General features: G+C 38.2%; 1 protein-coding gene across 3 annotated transcripts in view; it reads right to left on the reverse strand.

Moving 5' to 3' along the window:
• Positions 1 to 23,843, reverse strand: part of LOC587014 (dedicator of cytokinesis protein 7) — a 49,483-nt gene that overhangs the window by 2,316 nt on the left and 23,324 nt on the right. For 2 of the 3 annotated variants that reach the window (XM_030995707.1, XM_030995704.1), the window contains 24 exons: positions 22,811 to 22,897; positions 21,488 to 21,704; positions 20,671 to 20,850; positions 19,285 to 19,559; positions 18,616 to 18,711; positions 17,519 to 17,659; positions 16,385 to 16,498; positions 15,435 to 15,766; positions 14,446 to 14,809; positions 13,501 to 13,686; positions 12,897 to 13,038; positions 12,131 to 12,227; positions 11,424 to 11,520; positions 10,532 to 10,666; positions 9,412 to 9,564; positions 8,342 to 8,500; positions 7,476 to 7,588; positions 6,689 to 6,869; positions 5,600 to 5,743; positions 4,611 to 4,742; positions 3,125 to 3,259; positions 2,624 to 2,804; positions 1,381 to 1,526; positions 335 to 478 (listed from right to left, as the gene is read on the reverse strand). In XM_030995707.1, the coding sequence (XP_030851567.1) occupies positions 335 to 478; positions 1,381 to 1,526; positions 2,624 to 2,804; positions 3,125 to 3,259; positions 4,611 to 4,742; positions 5,600 to 5,743; positions 6,689 to 6,869; positions 7,476 to 7,588; positions 8,342 to 8,500; positions 9,412 to 9,564; positions 10,532 to 10,666; positions 11,424 to 11,520; positions 12,131 to 12,227; positions 12,897 to 13,038; positions 13,501 to 13,686; positions 14,446 to 14,809; positions 15,435 to 15,766; positions 16,385 to 16,498; positions 17,519 to 17,659; positions 18,616 to 18,711; positions 19,285 to 19,559; positions 20,671 to 20,850; positions 21,488 to 21,704; positions 22,811 to 22,897 (3,951 nt within the window). The remainder of the gene's footprint in view (positions 1 to 334; positions 479 to 1,380; positions 1,527 to 2,623; positions 2,805 to 3,124; positions 3,260 to 4,610; positions 4,743 to 5,599; positions 5,744 to 6,688; positions 6,870 to 7,475; positions 7,589 to 8,341; positions 8,501 to 9,411; positions 9,565 to 10,531; positions 10,667 to 11,423; positions 11,521 to 12,130; positions 12,228 to 12,896; positions 13,039 to 13,500; positions 13,687 to 14,445; positions 14,810 to 15,434; positions 15,767 to 16,384; positions 16,499 to 17,518; positions 17,660 to 18,615; positions 18,712 to 19,284; positions 19,560 to 20,670; positions 20,851 to 21,487; positions 21,705 to 22,810; positions 22,898 to 23,843) is intronic. The other variant, XM_030995705.1, reaches the window with a different exon arrangement.

Below are 23,843 nucleotides of genomic sequence, written 5' to 3' on the forward strand. Positions count from 1 at the left end.
ACTCTACGGGTTTCAAACTCTCTTTAACCACTTGACTGCTATTGCCTTAAAACGTGCGAAAAGGCCAGATTTTTTTTTGAAAGAGCGCCATCTACTGTTCAAGACCGGTATAACACCATTGCAGTGCTAATTACACAGTAGGGCTAGGTAGTATGCAGTGCTACTGTCTTGAAAGTGCAAAGTCCTAACCACGTACATGTATGTACGTGGTGCGCACAGGGCATGCAAGAACTAGACCACGTACATGTTCGTGGCCCGCAGTCAAGTGGTTAATACAGTCAGGCAGTTTTTTTTATAGAATCTAGGCGATGTACATGTAGATCATCATTCCTACCTGGTTAACAGTGGTACCAATACATCCCTGGAGAACCATCTGAAGCATCTTGGCATCCGTTGGCTCGTGGAGGGTAGCCACTTCTAGCTCGTTGGTTTTCTTCTGGATATCTTCAATGGCCACCTCGACAGGAGATAGCACAATCTGTCAGGGATGCATATATATTGTCAAAGAGTGAGATAATGTTTACAGAGAAAGTCGAGGTCTGATGAAAGTAAAAATAATTTAATTGCAAGCTTTATCTCTCTTTGTACGTTAGTTTGGATTCATATCGCAAAATGAAATATCTCCTGGAAAGGCCCTCATATTCGAAATGTGATGAGGAAAATCTGTTCAATAGTTTAGACAAACTTTCATGTATGTATAAGTCCCATGTAAACATGTCTTGCGCAGTGCATGTGGTTCTCAGCAAGACTCGGTCAATTCCCTTTCAATTGAATCATTCTACAACCGCAGAGAATACACCATTTCTTATTTATTACATAATCAATCTTTCCCAATTGAGAGATTTAATTTTCTCAATGTAATGTCATGACCAGTACTCTACCTTATCTTTCTCTTTTAATACTCACTGATTGAAAAACTGGGTAGCATTTAAAAGATAACCATGCAAAAATTACATCTTTTACACGTACATTAGTTATAATTCCTTCTGGAGGGAATATACTGAATTCTTATTTCTATATGATGCTGATATATTGTCTAAAGCCCACATACAGTTTTGGTACATGTACATGTTGTACAAAGGAAAATTGGAATGAAGTTTTTTTTACTATAGTCTTCATATTGTAAAACCTTTTAGTGAGCTATAATTCCTCTATTGCTCCTCGCCTGTGGAACTCCCTTCCATAATTTCTTCGCGAAATTGACAACCTGGACCACTTCAAAGCTTTGCTCAAGACTCACATCTTCCTTCACACATTTAAATGCAAACTTTATTGGAGGAGCTTGCGCCTTTAAATGTTTTTTCAACAGATACATGGCGCCATACAAATGCTGTGAATCATCATCGTCATCATAATTAATTTTGAAGGTAGTTTACTGACCTCTTCTTTCTGTATGATGGCGACTCTTGTCTTGATGTAAGGGAATGAATGCGAGGTGGTGAGGATGGTCTTCCTCTTGCACTGGTCCTTCAGCTCTCCATGGGCGCGGCCTTCCTTGGTGAAGGGTGTGGCAAACATGAAACGCTCTGAAATAAATATAGAATGAATTACGATCAACAAGATTTTGAAGACAAAAAAAAAAGCTGCAAGAACAATCTTAACCTGTTGACGGGTGTGGCAAACATGAAACGCTCTGAAAAAATGAAAAATGGATTACGATCAGCAAGATTTTGAAGACAAGTAAAAACTATAAAGCTGCAAGAACAATCTTAACTTAACCTGTTGACTACTGAAATCTCTCAGACCCAAAGACGTAACATAGTTTCCATGGGGTTCCCCATAGGCAAAGGCTCGATGTTACATTTGACCTTGACATAGCCAGGGGCGGATCCAGCCGGCGGCAAGGGAGGGGGCCAAATAGGGGGCCAAATTTGTGAGAAATATTTGGCGAATAAGCACAGGGAGGGGGGGGGTTTACTCAACACCCACCCCTGCCCCCCCCCCTCCCCCTGTTTGGCATTGCCCCACCACATATCGGATGAGAGGTTTCATCAGAATTAGAGAAAACTGAGCAAGAAGATAACCCCTTCATCCCCCTCTTTAACCATAAACCTGCAAAAAAAGGACTCAAATCAAGACAAAGTTTTCGCTATTCTACTTATGACCGAATATTCAAGTGAGGCACTGTCCAACTGGTCCTGTCTAAGTTGCCTTCGACTAGAACGGGACATTGCTAAGTCATCATGCATACATGGGGCTATAGTGAAGAGGAACAGACGATGAAACACCTTTTAGTCTGCCCCCCCTCCTCCCACAACCCTGTACCGCTAAAGGCCTAGAGGGTTTCACCGCCAAGGCCGGATCCTACTTCCTCCACTTAACCGGGCTTGTGAAGTCACTTGAGTAGGAGAAGAACCTTGACTTATCTCAGGATATTTTTTTATAGCTGAATAATGGGACATAAGTCACTACTGAAAAGGTTGCTAACAACACAATGAAAATGAAAGAATTCTGAAAGATTTCTTTTATTTGTCTCTGAGTCTCTGAGTTAGGGAATACCGATACACATCAACATTTTTTAGACACAGTTGTGCTTGACTTGGATCAATCGCAACTCTTTGTCAGACAGGACCCTGTATTTTCCTTCCCTCATGACTGCCAGGGATAAAGGATGTAAACTTACTAAGGTTGTAGTTCCTACTGAAGAGTGTAGGTCTCTGTAGGATCTCATAGTAGTCAAAGTAGGGTTCTACGTAGGTGACCTGGATGTAGGCTTGTAGAGGGTCTAACTTGGATAGGTCCGGGGTGTTGGAATCCTTGATGGTTTGTACTAAGCCCTCGCCAAAACGATCCGTGTAGAATTTCTGAAATAAATAAAAGAAATCATGAAATGAGAAGTACATGTACTTGTGATTATCCATTGATAAGGCATGAATAAATGTTCTGGTAATAATTGAATCAATAAACCTTTACTACATTATGAGGATGTACTGTTAACAACAGGGGTGATAGTGAGCACTAAAAAAAGAAAAGGGAGGGGGGGGGGAACACAAAGATAAGGGAATAATCAGGAAAATCAGGAAGAAAAAAAAAAAAATAGAAATGGGGGGGGGGGGGAATTAAAACAAATTGGGAAACCTGATTTAAATCAGGTAATTATCAGGCCTGTAATAAAATTAAATACCTCTAGTCGCTGTGCTATTTCGGGCAGTTTAGTGATGGCAGGTTCCTTGTAGACAAACTCTTCTCCGTTAAGATCTCCAAACTTTGGTCCATAGAATCCCACTCTGAAGTAGGTCCCAAAGAGGCGCTTGGGACCCTGGCAATGGGATAAAGAAACGTGTATTTAAGTCAACGGTTAGATTTGATTTTTTTTTTTTTTCTATTTTTATGCCTCCGCTACAAAGTAGCCGGAGGCATTATGTTTTCTGGTTGTCCGTCCGTCCGTCCGTACGTCCGTCCGTCCGTACGTCCCGTTCTCGTGATCGCGTTATCTCAAGAACCAATTGATGGATTTTCTCTAAACTTGGATCATGTATGTATCTTGCAGAGCCAATGAACTGATTAGATTTTGGGGTCACGAGGTCGAAGGTCAACGGTCACAGGGCTCATTATGTATTCAAAAATAGCTTGTGATCGCAATATCTCAAGAACCGATCAATGGATTCCTGCCAAACTTGGGTCATATATGTATCTAACAGAGCCAATGAACTGAATAGATTTTGGGGTCACGAGGTCGGAGGTCAAAGGTCACAGGGCTCATTATGTATACAAAAATAGCTTGTGATCGCGTTATCTCAAGAACCGATCGATGGATTCGTGCCAAACTTGGGTCATGTATGTATCTAACAGAGCCAATGGACTGATTAGATTTTGGGGTCACGAGGTCGAAGGTCACAGGGCTCATTATGTCTACAAAATAGCTCGTGATCGCGTTATCTCAAGAACCGGTCAATGGATTCCTGCCAAACTTGGGTCATGTATGTATCTAACAGAGCCAATGAACTGATTATATTTTGGGGTCACGAGGTCAAAGGTCACAGGGCTCATTATGTATGCACAAATAGCTTGTGATCGCATTATAATGAGAACCAATAGACAGATTACTATCAAACTCAAGACATGTATATATGTATCTTGCAGAGCCAATTAACTGATTAGATTTTAGGGTCATGGGGCTCATTATGTATGACTATAAATAGCTTGTGAATGCATTATTATTAAAACCGACAGATGGATTACAATCAAACTTGAATTTTAAAAATTGCTTCCGTTTTGGTTTGTAAAGTTGCTCCATGGCGGAGGCATCATTTTTGACTGCGCGCAGTCAAAATTCCATCTAGTTTTTTTGTATTACTATATTCTATTTTGTTTCTTCATTTTTTACATTAAGTTTTTATGTATTTTCATATTCATTTTGTAAAAATGTTGTAATTTGAAGAATCAAAGAAAGACAAATTTCAGCTTTACTTCTTGCACTCATCTTTTTTTTAAATTACCAATTACTTCTTTAATTTAAATCCTGGATATTAAAATTATCAATAACCTTTTTTTCTTTCTTGTTTCAATGAAACCAACTACCTTTTAATCTTTATTTGCTACAAAATGACTGGTTCCATTGGTCAATCAAGGTGAGAAATGATGTTAAATTTGTTACTGTGAAGACTTACCAGGACTGAAATCTTGTTGAAAGCTTCTTGTAGCTTGCCATGGATAATGGAGAGTCTCTTGTGTTCTCTGTTAGCTTCATGGATGGGTATGAGAATCTTGTATACCTCATTTACTACCTCAAATAATCCAGCCTAAAGATAAGAAAGATAATATGTGTACACAAGTTATATCATACACAGAAGTATTTGCCATGTGTGAATACAACAAAAGTTTTTGCAAAGTACATTTTTTTTTTTTTTTTTAATTATTTATTTATTTATTTATTTATTTATTTATTCATTTATTTATTTATTCATTTATTATTATTATTTTTTTTTTTTTTTTTTTTTTTTGGGGGGGGGGGGGGTGCCATATCTTTGCCCCAATGGGCAATTTTTATATTTGTAATACTAATTTTTGGGGGTAAATGGTGTTACACCAAGAATAAGTCTCTACAGCACACCTGCATTATCCCTTGAGTTAGATTTGCAATCATTACAAAGGCGGCATGTTAAGCAATCCGCCTGTTACATCAATTCATGAATTTCTAGATTCTGTTGAAGTTGAAACCATAACCCAATAAAATAAAACCTGGAGCAACAGATCAGTGGTTACATCTTTAGATTAAGTATTTTACCCAATTTTAACCAAGCCAGGTGCATTAGAAGGATACTTGGCAATACAAAGGAAAGAATAATTGCAGGACCTTAAGGAATAGCATTAGTAATACAGACAAGGTTACCCAGGATAAATAAGATCATAGTATCATTAGATTTATCACATAAACTGTCCCGAAGCAAATATCAGGGCCCCATTTCACAAAACTTGTCATCAGTTTCAAAGGACAGTTTTTGTTATAAGCTAGTGAAATCCTTGCTTCTGATTGGTTATCAGCAGATTTGTCCTGATTTTTGTCATTTGTCATTGAAAAAAGGCTTTGTGAAACAAGTCCCAGATCACAGACTATGATCATGATTTGAATCAAGACATCTAAATTGTATACACGTACGTCATTGAATAATGTAGCAGCTTGTTCCAATAGTCCCACCAACCCACTCTCAGTGAAGTACTTCCCAGTGCAGATGCCTTCCTCGTCTGGGGAGACTACATCGTCTGAGACGGCACTCTCTTCTAGCACATTCGGTGAGATTTTCTATGTCGGAAGAGAACAAACAGAACTTCTGGTAATAGACCAGTTCACGGTGAGTACATGTCCCAAATGACCCCGAATATCCACATATCTTCAAATCATGAAGAGGTCCCACTTTTAAATAATCACTCCACCTGTGTATCATGGAGTGCACTGCTTGTGCTAAAATGAATAATAATTACAAAACTTTTATGGGCACGTATCCAGTATTTTGTCTCTGTGTATTTCACAATCTGGGGGGCGTTTCACAAAGATCCTAAGTCAAACTTAACCCTAAGTGGGACTTAAAAATTATGGAGAGCCATCTGTAGCCTTAAAATAAAATGTATTCAATAGCAAAAATTCAAGTATTTTAGGCTTTTTATAAATTCAACATCAAGAACATGAAATCTCCTCGATATTAGAAAATATGAATGATTTGAATCAATAGTTTATGCCTTTTAAAATAACTTTTACAGAATATTTTCATAGATGCTAATGGCTTTCCATAATGGTTAAGTCCAACTTAGAGATAATTTCAACTTAGGATCTTTGTGAAACACCCCCCTGGTCTGCAATGACCTTTATCTGCTCATGCTCAGAGTGCAACTATGAACTGGCTTATACCTTATAATCATCATATTAAAGATGATGCAATCGCTACATAAAAATAAAGACTTCCTTTGAACTGCTCTCTTTGTAAAAGAGTAGGATAAACTCCAGTTTAATGGCGCATCTGTACATCCTCATCAGTTTTATCAGGATGAGAGATCAAAGGGTCACATTGACTAAGTTCACTTTTCCCTTCCCAGGCACAGGTGACACCAAATCATTAATGATAACAATACTAAAAGTACATCTACAGTAAAGCATCAAGCACTGGCTGCTGGAAGGTTTTTTTTTCTAGCTGTAAAACTTTGCACAAAACCAAAGAGAGAAAATCCAAGTAATGTCTTATCCGCTTGTTACCTCAAACTTGACACAGCCGACTGGCAGGTGTTGACGGTCTTCTAGCATGTGCAGGTACTCAGCAACGAGGGCAGCAGAATGGATCAGGCACTCGGCAGCCTCTGTCAGTTTGCCGTGTTCGTTGAGCTTCCCGGCCATGTTCTGGAGCCAAGTCAATCTTAGGTCTGGAGAGTTCTGGTACCTGGGGGAAAATTGTCAAAATTACATGTAGCTTAAAAAGTTCAACAGAGTTTGCCACCTGTGTCTCCATAAATAATTGTTTAATGTTAACTTTCCCCTGAATCTTGAGTAATGACGAGACCTTGTTAGAAGTACAGTCAAATCTGCTTGAGTGACCATTTGTTTATAAAGACACTTTTTGACTCCCCTAAATAGTGATTTACATTGAAACGTGTATTAGATCAGGGTGTATTCCATAGAGCGTAATTGTCTGAAGGAGAAATTATCCTGTAGGATTATTTACCCAGACCCAGGCTAGGGGGAGATGGGGTACTTTGTAATACTTGAAGTTATTTTCCTAGGGGGTACGGGTCAGTTATCGTAATGGGTAGTTTTCCATAGAGTAGTTGTTCTAACAAAGGATGGGTGATCGTCTAGGGGACAGTTGTCGTCCTAGAATGAAAGTCAGAATGTGAAAATCTGGGGGCGTTTCACAAAACTTGTCATCAGTGACAAATGTTATAAGCTACTGAAATCCTTGCTCCTGATTGGTTATCAGCAGATTTGTCACTGATTTTTGTCATTTTTCATTGAAAAAAGGCTTTGTGAAACAGGTCCCTGGACTTACCCCTTGGCGATGCGGTACATCAAGTCTACCAGCATCTCGGTATCCTGCTTGAATTCCTTCATCTTGACGGTGTCGGAGAGGATCATGTGAAGGTTGAACACCAACTCACGCACCTGGAGAGAATTTCACATTGACACTCAACAAATGGAACACTAGAGAAAGATTTTGTTTATACCAGTGGGAAATTACATGTTTTTAACAACATCTTAATTACATCATAGTTTTGATTCATCACAAACTCCTTGCCAATATCTAATAAAAGTAAGAGCCATATCATTGTCAGTGCATGTGTCAGCCAGCATGTCTTAGCTCAGTAGATGGTCCAAGGTCTTCTTCTCCAATCTAATTGACCATCTCATTTACATTGGCGAAACAGGACCTCACCCTTTGGTCAAGATGTCTCAAACGTGGATGCTCAAGCTCTACCTCCTCTGAAGTGTCCTAACACATTCAAATCGAGTCCCCAGGCGACCACATGGACATAAATAACTTTGGATAGAGAACCATGTTACGGGGCGTTGGGGCGTGCGCCTGTAATCCAGCTAAAAATGGAATTTACAAACTGATTCAGCCCAGGACGCAGGTTCGAAACTGAGTCACGTCTTTTGGATGGTGACATTAAAGGGTGGTCCCCAGACGTAAATAATCATATCTGATTGATACACGTCTGTAAAAACCTAATTACACACACACACACACCATGTTACTTTAAAAGGGGATTAATGGGTGCTTTTTACATCAAGGCCTTCAATCATTCTCTCAACAAAGACACATGGGGCACTACTTATTACCAACTGTCTATGACCCAGTTTGAGTTAAAACATGAAAAGCATGAAAGGGAGAAAAGGAGATGAAAAGCCCTGTACCTGTTCAGGGAATGTAGTTTGCTGTAGCTCTGTATCATCCTCAGCATAGGTCAGGATGGTCTTGAGGGAGCGTCTCAGGTACTCCTCGTTGAAGTTGGTTTCCGTTCCAACCAGGCACGAGAGGGACATGGTCACCTGCATCTTCACTCTCGCAAAGTTCTATGAGGATAGCGCGGAGGACAAGAAAAGATGATATATGAAGCGTCCTTTAAAAACATATACCATTAAAATGCTGTTTATTTTACTATGCACGACTGAGTAGCGTTACCTAATACACAGTTTCAAAAGTTCTTTCACAGCATTCATTATACAAGTTATATATATTTCTCATGATCAACATCGAGTAAGATAGACATATTATAATAAAGTGTAATTCAGTATTATTTTCATCACAATTTTGTAACCAAAAAAAAAAATTAAAAGAGAAGAAACGTAACCTGTAATATTTCAAGCTTGCTTTTAAAGACAAAGAATGGGGTTACCTTCTTCAGCTTATATTCCACCTACATTTTTTTTTTAAATCAGAAGTACATAGCATAGCAAGTTAAAAGGTAAAGACCAGTATTGGAAACGCCCCAATTTCAAAAAATGAAATGGAAGCTCTTATTACCAATCATGTGAAAAAATATGTTTTGAATAATACACGATGATAAAAATTTTGCCGGGAAACTGCCTGCTAATTGATATATTTGGTAAATTAGTTTATCTATTGGGATGTGAGAGATAAAAAATGCACATGTGCGTAGTCCCATATACATCTTTCTGTGTACATGCTTGTAACTTTATGAAGACTGGGCCCAATTCTTATCATTTCAATGATTCCAGAACCTTGCAGTACATCTACGCTAGATGATCAACCTTTTCTGATCGATTTCACAACGTTTCTTTCACAATGCAATCGCATGACCATAACTGGTCTTTATCTTTAAAGGAAGAAACTAGGAAAATACAGATGAAAACAAAAATGTATGTTATGTGTTTTAACAAGCATTACTTATAATTCATTCTTACAAGGAAGAATGTCTCATCAAGCAACCCTGATATGAGTAATATAAATGAGCATAACTTACATTTCCAATCTCAAAGTTCTGTCTCATAAGTAGATAGAGAGAAGCGCTGGCATGGGAGCGTACACTGCTGATACACGAGCTGCAGTGATGTAGAAGACGAAGGCAAAGGTCTGCACACTGCTCGGTCTGCTCCTCAAACAACAGCTCAGGGTACTGCAAGTTTGACATGAATGTAATAGTAAATGCAATAGTAACAGTAATAGTGAATGAAATAGTAAATGTAATAGAGAATGAAATAGTGAATGTAATAGAGAATGAAATAGTAAATGTAATAGAGAATGAAATAGTAAATGTAATAGAGAATGAAATAGTAAATGTAATAGAGAATGAAATAATAGAGAATGAAATCGTGAATGTAATAGAGAATGAAATAGTGAATGTAATAGAGAATGAAAAAGTGAATGTAATAGTAAATGTAATAGTAAAAATACTAGATAATGAACACTGATTATACATAAGCTACAATGATGTAGTAGACAAATGCACAAGTCTTTACACTGCTCTGTCTGCTTCTCAAACAACAGCTCCTGGCCTCTCAATGGTCAAAATAGCAGGCATGAAATACACTACCAATTCCTGGGCAGTATAGCGAAAATATTTACCACGCATTGCTTTCCTTGCTTGTACAATGCAATGACACAATAGATGCGCATGGAGTTAACAGTGGATATGGGCCAGTGAGACACATGCAATACTCTTAGATTGGTAGATTTTCTACAAATAAATACACTTTGACTGACATATTTTGTCAAAATACATGTATCCCTTTTTGAGAATCCACATGCAAAATGCAGTCTATAAAACAAATATTGACTGTTTTTTTTCTTTTGGCAGTCATGGTTTTTACTATAGCTCCTCGAAGATCTCTTGAGACTGTACTATGCCAATAACGTTTCAAGATCTTGTGGGCAACAATTTGCCCCTCAAATTAATCAATATTTGAATAGTACAGTAAATGTAATGGTGAATGTAATAGTGGAAGTTATTTAAAAGAGGAACTCAAAATAAAATTTTGACAGGACCCTCATTCAAAAAGAAACCTCCATAAATTTGCTCATAATCTCAATATTAAATTTGTAAACAATGAATGGTGAAACTGATAAGTGGAACTATGCAATACCTTGAAGACGAGAGAGCGTTGTGTGGCAAGAATACTCTCCATGACTATGGTACTCTGGTTACAAGCTAAGGCATGTAGAAGGACTGTCATGATGCCCGTCAAACAGCCTTGGAGATGATCAGTCTGGGACACAGTCTGAACAAGTACAAAAATGTAAAAACACGCTAATATTCTGTTTCTAGCAAACATATCCTTTATTTGGAGCCAGAGGGTGTTAACTCATATGCTTTAAAACAAAGTTAATGCTCTTCTGCGTTTGAACAGTAATAATATGTCCTCACGTGTTTCTATGTCTAATATAACTTAATTTCCCTTGCTTACAGCCTTGGCAGCCATTTTCAGGGCAAATATATTTCAAGGTGGGTATTCTACAAGGTGCGCACTTACACTGATACACATGGGTCTAGAGAGGCAATTGAAAATAAAATGTTTTGTCGAAGGACGTACATGTACACATTAGGCTCATAAATTCAAATTATACTGAATTTCAATGGAACAGATATGCTTGTTTTAATTCCTGTTTTGTTGTTAATGTTGTTGTTTTTTGTTCTTCCTTTCATTCCCGCAGTCCTAAAATCCAGGAGTGAAACACACAAACACTGAAGCTGGGACCCAAACAAAATTTCTGATCAAACATTTGTGTCCAATACTACAAATTCTCAAGTAACAATCAACATGTTAAATATACTGCTGAGGGGCAACCTCTTTCTCATTATTGAATGATAGGCAATTTTAAAAATTGCTTTAATAAAAATTCTGACCAATAAGGAGAACACATATACAATGTATATCAAAGCAGACATTGTTCGTATGTAGATAATAACAAACTTTGAGCAAGCCATACAAAAAAACAAGAGGGGGTGATCGACTTTTCTTGAAGGTTAGATCATACCTGTACTAGAAGTTCCATGGCATCAAGCACAGCAAATGAGACTTCATTGGCCAAGAGAGCCTCCAAACGAGCTTCTACTTCCAACTCAGCCTTTGGTCTAATAATGGGGAAGATACAAAGAATGCGGGATGATTAGTTATCTCATACAGACAAGTGCATCCTTGAGACTATAAAGCATAATCATTCTGTTAGGTATATCATGTACATGTACAACATCAAAATGCGCAAGTGTGGATACATGAACACTGCAGAAGACTCTACAGTGAAGACAGGGCCCCTAGACCATAGACTGAGGGACCTGGCTGAGGCCAACAGGCTTCTCAACATTTGGTCTGGAGGGCCAGTCAATTTGTGGTCTGAGGGCCGGCTGATATGTATTTTATAGCTTGAGTTGGTCAGTCGCATCAAAATTCCCAAACCAAATCTTCAGTCTCTGTCCGCGCGGCCCACACATGGTGTTTCAAACGTAAGCAAATGATGGGATCAAGATCTATGCTGGATTCTGTTGCAGTCAATATCTAGTGTTATAAGATGATGACGTGGATCCTAATCAAGTGACGTACACGTGACCAGGCATTTATTTTGCCTAACACGTAATTTGATAATGACCGGTCATTAGTAGAATCATGTTATAAACATCATTTTATGTGGGTTATTCTTACTAATGCCCTCACTGCTGTACATTATTTGAATAATTCTCTACCCACCTTTCAGGTATATCTGCATTCTTTCTGAAGTGTGTAAGATCCTTCCTCCATCTCAGTCTCTCTGCTTGACCCAAGGCTGGGCTGAACCCACGATCTCCTGCAGTGCAGTGGAACAAAATTTGAACATATTTAGTGAAACATGCAAACAATGCAAAGATTTATGTAGGAACTCTCCACTGTAGCAGATGGCATAACGTGACTTTTATACAACCATTTGTTTGAGGTCATAAAAAAAAAAGACTTGTTAAACTTGGCTTTTGCTTTAAAGGCAGTATCATTTTGATAACATATTAAACGAAAAATTGCATTTGACCTTTTACCCCTCGGCTAAGATGTAATCACATAATTCTTCAATTAAGATGAATACTGTTATCAAGTCACGATTGGATTAAACCTCAGAATGTTCTTTGAATAATCAAACTGTCAAGATATGTGGAGTACAGGAACACAAATATAGCACGGTGCCCCCAGCGCCATCTTTAGGGCAATTCCTTGCATTGTGGCCTGTAAGACATAAGACGTTATCCTTTTATTTCATGTAACGATGAAAATCTCTTGAAACGACCACTGACTAATGGTTCTTTAGTCATTACGATTGACTAATAGTTTTGTTTAGCATCAGTAACATTATTAAATGGTCATATCAAGATAATTATTTTTAATTTTGGGTTGAAATAAATGGGAAAAAAGACATGTGTCATACAGGACACTGTGCATGGAATAGCCCATCAGTGGCAAAGGTCAAAAGTTTCAATTGCTCTCTGACCTGATGATCCTTGTCTTGTATGTCTCTGCATCATGTCACTCCTAGCACTAGCTGTCCCCAAGATGGCTTCCTCTAGGCGCTGCTTCACATCGTTCTTCTTGAAGGACATCCTGTTCATGCGACGGATGATGGCACTCCTACCCTGTAGCAGTGACGAAATCAGGTTTGTGGTTAAGAGGACATTACAAATCAAGCTGTCATCACTTGGTCTAGTATACAAATGACTCATTCGTGAATGAGTCCATTATACAATATAAATGCATTGATTTGAGGCCGTGTCCCTCTACTGTACAAAGCCTGAGGACGGTAGGTGTAAACAGCCTCAAGAAGAGCGAATAGATTGTATATTGGACAAAGTAAGACATGCGATATATGATTTATGCAAGTCAACTCCTAACCCTGCCAAACCACACCCCACTGTACGAAGCCTGACACCTTTGTTTGTTAGGTGCGGATAGAGCGTATAATGAACTCATTTGCATGCATAATTTGTATAATAAACACACCAATAATTGTAAGAATTCTTTAAAGATATTACCCACATTTTCTCCAAAATAGATGACAGATCTCTAATCTTATTGACAAATCAAAGTAGTCATTATACCTTGTATTCAAAGCTGTAGATGCAATAGAACATGATATCCAGCATCTTATTAACCCGGGTCACTCTCTGAGAAGCCCAGATCTGCTGCAGGGTCGTGGGGTCAACGTTCTTAATGACCCAGATGAAGCACATCAAGAGGTCACGGGTAGACTCCTCAGACAGGGGGGTTTTGCCTTGAGGCGGCCGCTGAAAGAGATAAAGAAAACTGTATAAGGTCTTCTTCTATCTGATGGGACTAAACTACACGTATGCTTTCCAAGTTTGGTTAATACCTATGTGTATTTGTATACCTTGAGAATTTAAAGCTAATTTAATGGAAGAGAACACAACAAATATGACAAATCGTTTAGCCTTTATACTTTAATAGTTCCTTGAAGTTTGATATTGATAATGTAAGCAATGTCATAAAAGATCAGGTACAGGATAGATAAAGTAGCCTTTATGTGTACCATACACGTACATTATCAACAGGTGTTCAGCTTTGTATCATTTTCTGCCAACAAATGAGTATCATCTTAAAGCCTGTCTGCACTAGTTTGGTCAGGAGGGATTAGACCACCCTGCTGGTCACTGACAGGTGGTTATCCCTTCAACTCAGCTCTTAAATAACATAAGAAAAAGAGGATCATGGGGGACCAACAGCACCACTTAGGCATTGATTTCTATATAAAGGGAGCAAGTAGTTTCAAGTAATACAGTGGGTTTAATGCTTGCAGAATAATAATAATAGCTATATTGTGCACATATCCACCTCAGGGGATGCTAAAGGTACCTACAAAGTACTATCATTCCCTTGGCTTTAGCCCTGCTTCCCCAAGGTGCTGAAAGCTTTCAAGGAATAAAATTCACACCAGGTAACAATTTACATCACCTGGTTGGCGAGTGGCAGATTGATGTCTTGCCAAAGGACACCGCACCTGTGTCTTGTACAATGACAGGACTCACCTGTTCGTTTTGGGCAGGGTTGGCCCGCTCTGCTGCTGCTGCTCCTGCCGCTCCTCCCGCTCCTGCTGCTCCTCCTGCTCCTCCTCCTGTGAAGATGCTTGTTCCAGCTATCGCCATAGCAACTGACTGATTCATAGGAACATCCACATCATCCATCTCCCCAAAAGATGCAGAGGGTCTGGCTTTGGGGTCCACAGCAGCACAGTTCAGCTGCGGCAACGCGTCAATGATGATACCCAAGAGTGGGAGATAGAGGGCGGCAACACGCATTCGGCATTCGCGCATAGAGAAGCGCTGGTCAGCATCATGAGAGGCTAGAAGGTTGCTGACGGTGTCGATGGCCTGACGATGTAAGTTGCTATTGCTACACAAACAAGATATAGGGAGGAGGAGTGTCATTGCCAATCTTTATGCCAATGTTACTTTGGATGTTAATGTCAGCAACATGGAAACTGACATTGTTACCATTAATTTCAATGATTATGAATGATTTGTTAAAACTGTAAATCAAAATCTTGACAAAGGAAGTATCATATTGAAATGAACATAAGAATGCCATGAGTATCCAGAGCAAAGAACATGGTAAAGACAATCTGAATAATTATTTCAAATAACACCAGAAGATCAAATGTTAGAATGAGTAGACACAATTCAAGTAAAATGGCAAAAATATGAAGCAGGTCAGGAACAGGTTACTTTGAAACAAGGGCCATGTCTGATAAATAGTTGTGATTGATCCAGATCCATCGCAAGGTCCTTTATCAACTGCAAACTTATGAACTCCTGTCTCATTTGTACACAGGTGTGATCAATTTCAAGCTGCAATTGATTTGAAACGATTGGAACAATTGGAACTGATAGTAAGACAGGTCAAAGGTTATTCATATTGGACTATTTTAATATCTTTACTTGACTTGAAAGGTTTAGCTAGTGTAAAGAAATAGATTGATCCTAGTGGTAGAGTGGTAGTATTGAACAATAATGCATACTGTGTTGTGAGGACATTGGCCAGATCAAGGAGAAGCAAAGCCGCAAGGTAGTGCTGCTGTCTGTAGTCGTACGACAACTCGGCCATCTTGTTTGTGTCTCCCAGCTGTGTCAAGGTTGTCTGGATGGAGATGAACGATGCGATGGAGTTGGTGCTGGTGATAGAGGGGGTCGGCGATGGGGGTCGAGAGAGGGAGGAGGAGGTGGAGCTGGATTGCTGGAAGGGGAGGTTGAGGGTGACGTAGTGCTCGTGGCTGCAGATGATGCGCAGGAAGTCAAGCTTGAGTAAGGCCAGCGTGGTGGGGTCGTTGAGAGCAGTGATCTTACCAGATACCTTGAAGATAGAAGAGTGAAAAGATCATTGTTTACCAGTCATGAACAAGAATACATCTGTCTTCATAATTGAGTGGTTATTGGCCTCATTTGACATTTACACTTTCATTTTGTTAATTTACTAAATCAGCAAGCTCTCTCAGAGTTCTGGTGGGTCGATCAAAGTGGTCACTGTCGATTCATGATCAATTGATATAATTCAAATAGTGATATACGTGTTCACAATAATATTATTAATGTATACAACAATAATATAAATGTACACCTTAACGTTCACATCTCAATTAATTCAAAATATCACTTCATTACAAGAAGAAATGTGTTGTTCAAGAGATATATGCGTTCATTTTTTTTCTTCAATTCCACGGTTGTATAACATATAAAGTTTCAATCAACTGTACTTCCCCAAAATTAATATTATCCCCTTCAATCATATCTTTACAATCAATAGTAACTCAAATCAATTTTAAAGATAAAATCAAAAGATAAGATCCATTTAAGCAGGATTGGAGATACATCTTTACAAATGACTCTACGTCAAATTTTAAGTAACAGGGCCTGGCCCAGGAATCATTTCCAAACACTTTGTTAGTAGTCCTCGACACCCAGTCCATGTTACCTGTTTGACATAGTTGTGAATGAGAGCAAGAGCAAATCCCCTGTCCATCAGGGTAAGAAGCTCCTGGAGAAAGAAGGCTAGGCTGGCATTCAGCAGCTGCATTTGTCTGACATCCTGGTACAAAGAAAGGTAAAATATAGACATTGGCATACTGATGGCATACATGTATGTTCTAAGGAATTTGATATGATTAATTTATGAAGAGTATCAGCAATAATTTCTGTTTTTGTGATTTTTTCACACAGATATTAGGGCACTGCCATGGAAATAATACATTTTCTGATTTAAATTTTAAAGCAATAATGATATTTGACGTTTCTCTTTGGACTGCAACAACCAGATTGATGAATGTTCAGAAATGTTCAGCCTCTCACTCTCACTTTCAATTCATACCCAAGACTACAATAGGTCTGAATCATTCAGTACCCATTACCCATACTGTAATTACCCATCCCATTCCAAAATTTTCAACATTATTTCAACATCAGCAACAAGATATATTTTTCAAATTTATGATGACAAACAAGGAAACAGAATTGGTTAGTGAAAGTAATAACTCATGGCTCTGTGATGTATACGTACATGCCAACATTTGAAAATCAGAAATCTGTACAAATTATGCTATTTAAAAAAAAAAGAGGAACAATCCTAACTCTCCTATTCAATACTACAGACAAATTTGTACAGGAAGAGGAACACCTGCATTAAAATGATAATTATCTTCTCCCAAAAAGAGGAATGTTCCTCTTTAATCTGAACAGTTGGCATGTATGTGTATATAATTTATGATTTCAATATTCATGTTAAAATTGTGACATTGGAGATCATGATTGAATGAATAAAATTTCAGCTATTAAAGCAACCACCTGATTTTGTGCTAATTATTACTATTTTGTAATGTTTATTTTGAAAAGCGGAGGGGGGGGGGGCGATTGACGTAATAACAGAACAGCTCTAGTAAAAGCACAAACCTAATGAATGTTTCACACACCACCATGCAAACCTTAACATTTAATGAATCATCTAACCCTATCCCCTTTGGAAACAGCTTATAGCTGACAAGGGCAATCCAACCCATGAGTGGAGAATAAATAAATAAAAAAATATATAAAATAAAAATCAAAAAAACCTCACCTTGTTGAACCTGGCAATGATTTCTGATGTAACCATAGTAACCACCGAGTTGATATCATTGCAGAAGCTTTCTGTAAATCTCATCCTACGGTAGGAGTCCAGACGCTCACAGTCAGCAAGGTGCTGGGCCATACTCTTCACCTGTTTCATGATTGAGACACAAATATTTAGAAATTGATGATTTGACAGTTTGTTTTACCCGACTGATAAGAAATCATGTTCATGCTTGTACTTAAGCATTTACGGGACCAACAGCTTTAAGTTCTCTCCAAGGGACTTAAAAATGAGGTTTGATGCCTTACTTAAGGTCATTAGCACGTCAACTGGGTTTTGAACCCAGAACCTCCTGGTTATAAGACCACTCCTCTACCATTGAACCCTTTCCTTATTAATAAGTGAAAGAAGTTTGTTTATTCAACACTTTCATAAAACATTACAAATATACAAGTAGATATTATTAAACATCTGTTTGACAAGAATACAGTGAAAGAAACAATAACAAACCTTTCACTACATGTAAAAGTGTCAGAGAAACAATAAAAACAGGGTCTTATTTAACGCTGATCTTTTTTCCACAAGAAGAAAAGATAACGGACACTGGACAAGCACTTGCTACTCTAGGAAAATACACTACAGACACCTTTCAAATCATGACGAATCATGAAGGTTGCCCATGGTATTCTTGACTATATCCTTTTTTAAATCTTAAAACCTCTGTAATTTCTTTAACCTGGTTTGTACCACAATACTGTGTATAACACCTAACCCACTGAGTACTGAATTCTCTACTTCCAACATACTTAATATAGGGACCATCCGGTTTCAGTATGATGACAGGTGATTCTTGATTTTTAAAACTAGCATAGGTGGACTCAAAAATAATGTTGGCCCTACAGTACTTCCATTTAAAAATCTAAGATAAGTCAAATAATTATCTTATGAAGATTGTATTTAATTGATCACAAATCATCCAATTAATCACACATTAAGGATTGCCTACCACTATATTAAGCTTCAAACACTACAACAAGACCCAATCCATTAAAACATGGAAGTAATAATGATATTATTATTTACTGGAAAACTTCAATACTTACAATGAGTTCAAAGAAGAACCAGGCATGACTGAAAGCTTTCTCCTTGGCCTTGCCATTAGATACTACAAACTGAAGAGTTAGTTCTTCATGGACAAGCTGAAAAGAAAAGGAAACAGTGAAATCTAGTATGAATATTGTAATACAAGATTTATAAATGCTTGATTGATTAACAAAGACAAAACATAAATATACAAGTGTGCAGAATATTGTCAAATACATAAATGTTTAATAAAACATTATTTTCTAGCTATATTCTTGAGAAATAAAAATACCACATTGATTATGAATATTCAGAATAATCACCTTTCTTCTCTTTTCTCTCTCTCTCTCTTTCTTTTTTGTTGGGGGGGGGGGGGGGGGGGGGGGAGGGGGGAGGGGGGAGGGGGTCTCCTCCCAGTATCTACAGCTATTGTTATCTATCTCTTTGCATATCTATATTTCCCATCATTCCTTGACTGATATGTATATTTGCCATTTCCTATTAAGCATCATTTAATGCTTGTACCATTACATTAATTTGTACATAGTCCTATGGTTATGTTTACAAATGTAGATCTCTTGGTTAATCAATGTACTGACAATCACATACTTGCACGTTCTTACTATATTAACTGAAATCAAATCATTAATGCCATCAATCTTCAAAACTATGACAAAACTCCCTCTCACCTTCCGAGGAGGCACCCGTCCACCGAGTCCAATCACCGGAACGTTTCCCATCCCAGTCCCGGACCTGCTCGGTGACCTCGCCGACCCCTGACGCTCGCTGCCGAAGCGGTTGTGCAGGATGGCATCCATGTCATCCTCCGGGGAGGCTGGGATACTCAGACTGGTGCTGGAGTTCCGCAGGGCCGCGCGGTGCTTGAAGTTGAGACTGTTGGAGCGGGCGACGGTGCCGTAGTTGCTGAAGTTCATGGATTGGGTGGGTGTGTGTGGGGAGAGCCCTTGAATGAATACAAGCGAGTATATTTCATGATATATGTAGCAACATTTTGTTCCACTCGTTTGCAGTGTGTTAAAAAGAGGATTAAAAGACAATCATACATGTCACTAAGAGATGAGAGTATGACTCAAAATGGACCCTTCATGGGAGGGGGGGGGGGGGGGGGGGGGTAAGGGTAAAGGTACATGTAACACCATACCTGCCAACATTTGAAAATAAGAATTAGGAATTTCTAGCACGGTATGCCTTCAAAAAAAAGAAATCTGTACCCTTAACAGGCAGCAGCAGCATAACCGGCAATACATGTAGGTGGTAAATCTGTACAAAAAAGCAAATACAAATTCGCTGCTCGATCATGCAGCCATTCAATACACGCAATACGTGAACTCTCAAATTGGGGCACATGATAAAACAAGCTTAATTTGGCTTAACCAAAAACCAAAAAAAATAAGAATTTTGAATAATCAGAATATTCTGAATTTTTAGGTCCTAAAAATCCAGAAAATCAGAATATTCTGGATTATTCGGAAGGGTTGGCAAGTACCCTTATTAAATCCTACCCAAACAATTGATAAGCCCATATAATACATCCATTTCTGAAGACAAATACATTTTTTAGCTCTCCCTTCAGCATTGTCAGGAAATGATCATGCCTTCACAATTTTCTATATCTTTGATGTGGCATAAAGTAAATTGTTTCTTCCATTTATATATTCTATCCCAACAACGTTGTATTTTCATGTCAGGGCTTTTAAGTGATTTCATTTTTTTGCACCAGTGCACTTTCAGCATTTGATTTCAAATGGGTTTGCCATCTTGCTTGTTTTACATGTCAATGTTATTATAATAATAATAATAAATACTTATAAAGTGCACTTATCTAATGACTTACTCAAGGCGCTATACAAAACAAATTACACAAATCTCCCTCCAGAATTTTAACAACACACTATCATTAGTAACTCTCAGTAAATAAAACCGTTTAAACATGTTTCTGAAAGGTTTCTAGGCATTGTTAAGTAGTGTTTTGTTACAATCATTATTTTAAATATTTCACCATGCACTCCATTACAATGATGTCTGTATAAATAAACGGCTGAAGACACACATACCCTTACCAGTAGCTCCAGCCACCATGTTGGTATTGTCAGCGTCAGGAGGCCTGAAGACATAGTGGACAAAGGATGATAGGAGGGTGTTACGTCCATGGTTGTCCAGTCTGTTGTCCAGTAGGACATGCAGCCGATCAACGATCTCGGCCATCGTCTCAAAGCACACTTGACCCATGTTCACTGAAAAATGTGAGGTAAGGGTATGAATATATTTATATGAAATTACAAGCAGATTCATTAATCAATCAAGCTACTCTTATTACAATAAACAATACACATAAATAAAGGTCAATCGATCAATCGGTACACAAACTGGCTAATCGATCTATAAATTAACGCCCCAAGCAACTACATCATTTATATAAATGTGACAATTCCATGCATGGAATTGCAATGACACTATTAATCATTTATGAATTGCCAGTTCTGGGTACATGTACCCACTACTTAGCAGATGATGCCAGTGCATATCTGTTATAGAAAGGTGATCAATGAAAGAACTAGCGAGAAAACAAATTATAACAACTGAAAAAGAATAACTTCTGAACTCTGTCAAAAGCAGGTCTGTCAAATACCATGATGACACTGAGGAGACCGATATCAGACAGACAACAGAACAAGCAAACATTACATTTTAGGAATGGTAAAGACTTTGATTATCAGTTGTTTGGCAGTATGACTGGGATGTATTCTTTCATTTTCCATTAAAATTTATACATGCAGTGCATTAAAGTACAGAATAGAACTTAAGGTGAATGCACAACCGGGCTCATCAATGGTTCACAAAATATTGTTTCATTCACAAATCCTTACTCACCGATATGACCATTGATGATAGGTGCCTTGACCATCATTAGGATGAGCTTGTCCAGGACGATATGAAGGAACTTGACCAGTGGTTCGGCCACAGCATGACCAAGGTTGATGGTGCTGGCTATCAGCTCCCCCTCCATGTTCTGATCTCCGATGGATCGAGGAATGCTTCCCTGCTCGACGGCATGGCAGAGGTGTAAGAATCTGTCCACCTTCTCATCCTGCAGTGGAAGATGGAGGAACAAGAAAGATGTGTGCACTGTACATTCAATTCAATTCAATACTTAAGTACAAAATCTAAGCTGTTTACTTAGTATTTGGCTTAGATAAAATACCTCACCAATTTTGGTATTCAATTCAAAATTTTGGCTAAGTATTTTACCCTAAATCTAAGCCAACTCCATACCAGACTTAAGCCAATTATTTGAAGTCCTTGATTGGCAGGCATATGGTTTTCTTATGCAGTATTATATCCTGCGCACAAATTATATTGGCGCGCATTTATTGCAATGCCTTAATTGCGCATTACTTTTGATTGACCGTGTGATGTCACAATGCTTATCAGTTAGTATTTTACTTGGATTTTTTCTTACGTAAGTCTAAAATGCGATTTGAATACGAGATAACTAAAAATCTTAGCTTAGCCATTTACTTCGTAAATTTCTTACTTACCGTATGCTAAGTATTGAATTGAATACCGGCCCTGGGCCCCATTTCACAAAACTTGTCATCAGCGACAAATGACATGTTTTGTTATAAGCTACTGAAATCCTTGCTTCTGATTGGTTATCAGCAGATTTGTCACTGATTTTGGTAACTTTTCATTGAAAAAAGGCTTAATGAACGGGTTCCAGAAATGAAAATCTTACATTATGCTAGGGCAAAAGGATTGAATAAGAACATTGAGTATTTATTTAACCATCTTTTGAATAAGCACTAACGATGGCTGTATTGTGACATAGATAGGTCAAGGTAACAAGTACACGCCATATAATAATAATAGTAATAATAATAATAATACTCAGTTTTTATATAGCACTTATTAGAATCACTAAGCGCTTCCAAACTTGGATATTATTACCCGGGCTTTAGCTGTGCTGCCATTGCGGCGCTCTAGCATTTCAAAGAATTAATTCCTGCAAGGTACCATTTACATCACCTGGGTCGAGTGTGGCAAATGTAGATCAATTTCTTGCCAAAGGACATTAGTGCCGTGGCGGGTCTCGAACCGCGGACCTTGTGAAATATGTGAAATCGTAGTGGTACGTTTGCAGGTCTGTATGACTATGACACCTCAGAGTCTGCTATTCATGTAGATTCGTCTTACCTGAGGATGTACTGAGGAAACTCCCTTGAGAGTCACACTGAACAGCTGCTTGTGTCCATCCACCCACTTCATTCCTGGTAGCTGGACCTGGAAGGGTCAGTGAGAAAACACAACACCATTTACAATAGGTGGGACAATAGGAGAATATTTTAGACTTACTTGAGACTAGATGGTGTTAGTTTGCTCAATAAAAAGATGGGTTTAACATCATTAGTAGAATTTGTGATGATACAAAGTGCACTCAGACTTAGTAGCACATCCCCATGGTGAATTATGAATTGCCTACATCCAATGCAGTGCATGACTTAAAACTGTATGATATGGAGCCAGGAGGGCATTATCTCTGTGTAAAATGACACGAGCTCCCCAAAAGAAAATTTCAAAGATAAATCCATCATTGCATATCATTCCTAGTAGAGAAATAACATTGTAAATACAGGAAAATATACAGTACATGTGTATATCCTTTTATCTTCTCAAAGAAAACAAAATCATTTCCAGTACGAGCTATACCAACAGGCTTGCAAAATTGTCAGACAAAACAAACACAACAACTCTTACTGGAGACATTTCACATGCATTTCCAGTGGCTCCAAACATGAAATACATACATGTACATGTGCAGGTGTATCTTGGATTTCTTATTCAATGTATGAAGGAGAGCTATTCTTTTTGAAGAACAATGAACAAATTCAGGCGCTAGCTGACTGATGTATCTACTGTACAGTGAACTCCAACATTGCCCCTTTTTGTAGATATTTGGGCGGAGTCCGAGTTATTTGGTCATTTGCTGTCCAATGTGTTACCAAAAGTAATGGTAAAATAACATATAAAATCTGAAGTCTTTGTTTCCTTGATAATTGGTTTGATGCAAGCTCTAGTAGGACTACCAACTTCACATGATTATTAGAATTTAGAAATACTAGAATCCCAGATGTAGTTGGTACAATGTTAGACAAAATATATGTTGGACTTGCCCATTTGCAAAAGGATCATGATTATTTGAATTAACGGTTCACACCATCAAATTGTC

Source organism: Strongylocentrotus purpuratus, unplaced genomic scaffold (genome assembly GCF_000002235.5).
Source record: "Strongylocentrotus purpuratus isolate Spur 01 unplaced genomic scaffold, Spur_5.0 spur5_scaffold_3, whole genome shotgun sequence".
Lineage (NCBI taxonomy): Eukaryota > Metazoa > Echinodermata > Echinoidea > Camarodonta > Strongylocentrotidae > Strongylocentrotus > Strongylocentrotus purpuratus.